The 3247-nt window shown below is 55.7% G+C and overlaps 1 protein-coding gene across 1 annotated transcript; it reads right to left on the bottom strand.

Annotated features, from left to right (window-relative positions):
- Positions 1-493: 493 nt before the first annotated feature.
- On the bottom strand, positions 494-2676 carry M406DRAFT_290351 (uncharacterized protein; the record flags this gene model as incomplete). The annotated part of the gene is made up of 2 exons (XM_040918897.1): positions 1789-2676; positions 494-1704 (listed from the first exon to the last, which is right to left on the bottom strand). Exons 1-2 carry the CDS (start codon positions 2591-2593, stop codon positions 494-496), a joined length of 2016 nt encoding a protein of 671 aa, XP_040776981.1. The 5' UTR covers positions 2594-2676.
- Between the last annotated feature and the right edge of the window lie 571 nt (positions 2677-3247).

Genomic DNA, 3247 nt, shown 5'->3' on the forward strand with positions numbered 1-3247 from the left:
GGCGTGGTTGCAAGATGACTTCACACCAACCGCCCATCATCCATATCTGAGCTGTAGTGATCGACATGTGGTCAGACACCAGCGATAGATAGGTGACAGAAGTGACGGAGGTGACGTCATGACGGGTGGGAAGGTGGAGCCCAAGGGTCCAGCGGCAGGACCCTGCAGGAGACGATGAACGGGGACTGCATGCGCTAATCCCAAAATGAGGGATGTGATGTAATGAGCCCGAACGTCTTTTGTCGATGAGCAGGGATCAGGCGGGGGAGATCCTTGAATGCCGGGTGCATGGGCGAGTCACCGAGTCTCTATCAAGCGACCCTTGCCGTCTCTCCCCGCAAACCCCCCCCCCCAAAGCGGGTGACGACAATTTCGTCCCAAAGGCAGCGCCGTACTCTGACATCGACCATTGGCTTGTCCAATGCGACTGCAACCCAGCCCAACCCTCACATCACGCTTGACACAGTGCATGTCTTGATGATGTGTGGCCGTCTCAGTTGTTGGAAACTCTCTTGCGATGCTTGCCCGGAAACTCCAGGTCGGGGTGGCACACGCGGTAGTGACGGGTCAGCGCGTCTGCACGGCTGAAGGTTTTCTCCTCCGTACAGACGTCACATCGTACCTTTTGCTTCCTTCCGTTGTGGATCGTATCCTCGTGGCGTGTGAGGTCGTAAGGCCGCGAGAAGATGGTGTTGCAGGGCTTGCCAGTGCTTGGATTGATGCGCTCGCACTTGTGAGGACCCGCTTGCGTGTTGAAGTAGCTGCCCGAGGGTCCCTCGGGCCTGCGTAGGCTACTCAAGCCGTGCGACTGTCGGTGGCCCTCACGCTTGTGCTTTTGTAGGAGCGCTGGCGTCTCAAACCTCTGCGTGCATCCGTGGTACGTGCATGTATATGTGCCACCCTCCGCAGCGACATTGTTGGGTCTCTTGGGACTTGCCGATGCTGCCGACTCAGGCGTTACCGAGGGACTGGATCCAGCATGCGAGGTCATCGAGAACGATGGGCTCGCTCCCGACGGAAGCTCCTGCCTGGGCTTGGAGATAAATGGATATTGTGCTGGCATCTGCAAGCCCGAAGACAGCTGTGATGTCAGGTAGTTGTCGAAGGTAGTATCCAGGGACAGGCTGTTGTTGAAGTTGTTCGCCTGGCTGGTTGCCTTGGCCATCTGGTTCGCATTAAAGCCCGACGTTTGATGTTGTTGTTGTGGTTGTTGCTGCTGATGTTGCTGTTGCTGCGGGAACAGCGGGAAATTGTTGGCGTTGTCTGCATCGTTGAACTCCAGGACAGCATCCTTGGGAGAGATGGTTTGGGGAGTCCCTGTGCTCGCCGAGTGCGCCATAGTTTGCCGGAGAGCCTGAGCTGAGTCGTGCTCCGCCTTCACCTTCTCCCTCATCTGTTGCGCAGTGTTGAAGCGCATGTTGGCTGAGGCTTGAGGGAAGTTGTGCGATGGTGTCGGCGCCAGTGGCGAACCCTGTCTGAAAGGTGACCGGCCCCTCGACCCTGACGAGTTGGGCGACTGTGTTGCGCTCAGATGCTGATTGTTGGCAGCTTGAACCCTCTGTACAAACAGGTCGTGTGTGGGCGACATGGCCGTCTGGCTGGGCTGCGAGGGTGGAGCTGATGTGATGGTGAAGTTGGGATTGTAGAGCTCATCGCTAAAGATGTCCGTCATGGTACGATCCAGCTTGGGAACAGCAGAGATGCCTGTGTAGAAGGGTAGGGGTAAGTCTGGGTCCTCATCACCGTCGTGTTTGTTAAGAGGTACGGGTGGGAGGAAGAAAATCTCACCATTCTTTCGCCTCCTTTCTTCTTCAGGTTCTGGAGCGGCTGGCGTGGCGGGTGAGTCACTCGCGACAGAACTCGCCACCGACCCTGGCCTCGAGTTCGTAGATCCACCACTCGGGAAGTCTGGAGGAGGCAGCAAGCCACTTCGGTCGCCTCGGTGCCTCTGTGGTGCAAGGATGTTCGCGTAGGACTGTACTGACGCGTCCCCAAAAGGATAATTGGCGTAGAAAGTATCATGGGACACTGAGTTCGGCGCCTTCGCGGCCAGCTGGTACGATTGGTCATCCTGCATCGGGAGCCCCGTGAAGGTGTCGCTCGTATCGTTCACTGCAATCTGTGGATTTGACGAGCTGAAGGAGAAGGGAGACGCAGGACCCATGGAGCCGAGAGAAGAGAGCGACGAGTCGCGATGATGCAGATTCCTGCCATTGTTGGCTTTGAGGGCAAACTGGGCTGCGTCTGCCGGCCAAGTATCCGTGAACATCATGGTGCTTGGTGGGAAGAGATGTTGTGAGGGAAATGCGGGTGTTGAGAGCTGGAAGAGCACGCCCTGGGCAGTCGTGGCGGCCCTGGGAACAGGCAGGCTGTCGAACGTCGATAGAGGAGAGAAGCCAAGATTTGACGGGGGGGAGGACTCTGTGCTGGCCTGAGACCTGATCTCCGAGTCGATATCGAGGCTCGTCGGTATGTAGGAAAATGAAGATCGATTGCTGTGAGAGATGCTATTGTCCTCGTCGTAGTAAGTGTTGTTGCCGTGAAGAGTTGATGTTCTGTGTGTCGATGTTGTTGTTGTTGGTGTCAGCCACATTATTTTGGAAGTCGATTGAGATTGATGATGATGATGATCTACTTAAAGAAGCAGAACATAGTACGTGTTGATAGTTGGGAGAGAGTGGCGAATTTGAACTTGGCCCGCGGCATCTTGGAAGACGGAAGCAGTGAATATATAGAGGGGAGAGACATCCGGGGCCAGGATGGGGTGAGTCTGAAGATCATAACTATGGCGTAGGGTGGAGGGGCCCACCCCTGTGCAAGGTTACCGTCACCCACCCATCGAGAAAAGGTACGTACCCTGGCGCCCTACCTCACTGTAGGGCGCTAGGCCACAACGTATGGAAGGGACCAGAAAAGCTGGCCAGGCCTCTGAAGATGCCTGGAGCAGCCGAGTTATGTGCGAGGCCTGTCCAGGGAGTCTAGCCCTAAAGGGTTTATACGCCAACCCAAAGAGGTAGTTGACTCACTGCCCTCCGATTGTTAAGGACAGCAGACCAGGTGACCAACCATTACAGTCCGAGGTTCGAGATTGTCAGCCAACATTGTTCTGGAGATCAGTCCACACAGTCGCTGCACACACCACTATCGAGATCTCGCTGGCTATAGTCCGGCGTAATACAGTTATGTCTCTCCGTAGTTCCAAGACATGAATTGAGGAAAGAGGAAGGGGGGAAAAGTAATCATACTA

Source organism: Cryphonectria parasitica (genome assembly GCF_011745365.1).
Source record: "Cryphonectria parasitica EP155 unplaced genomic scaffold M406scaffold_4, whole genome shotgun sequence".
NCBI classification, from domain to species: domain Eukaryota; kingdom Fungi; phylum Ascomycota; class Sordariomycetes; order Diaporthales; family Cryphonectriaceae; genus Cryphonectria; species Cryphonectria parasitica.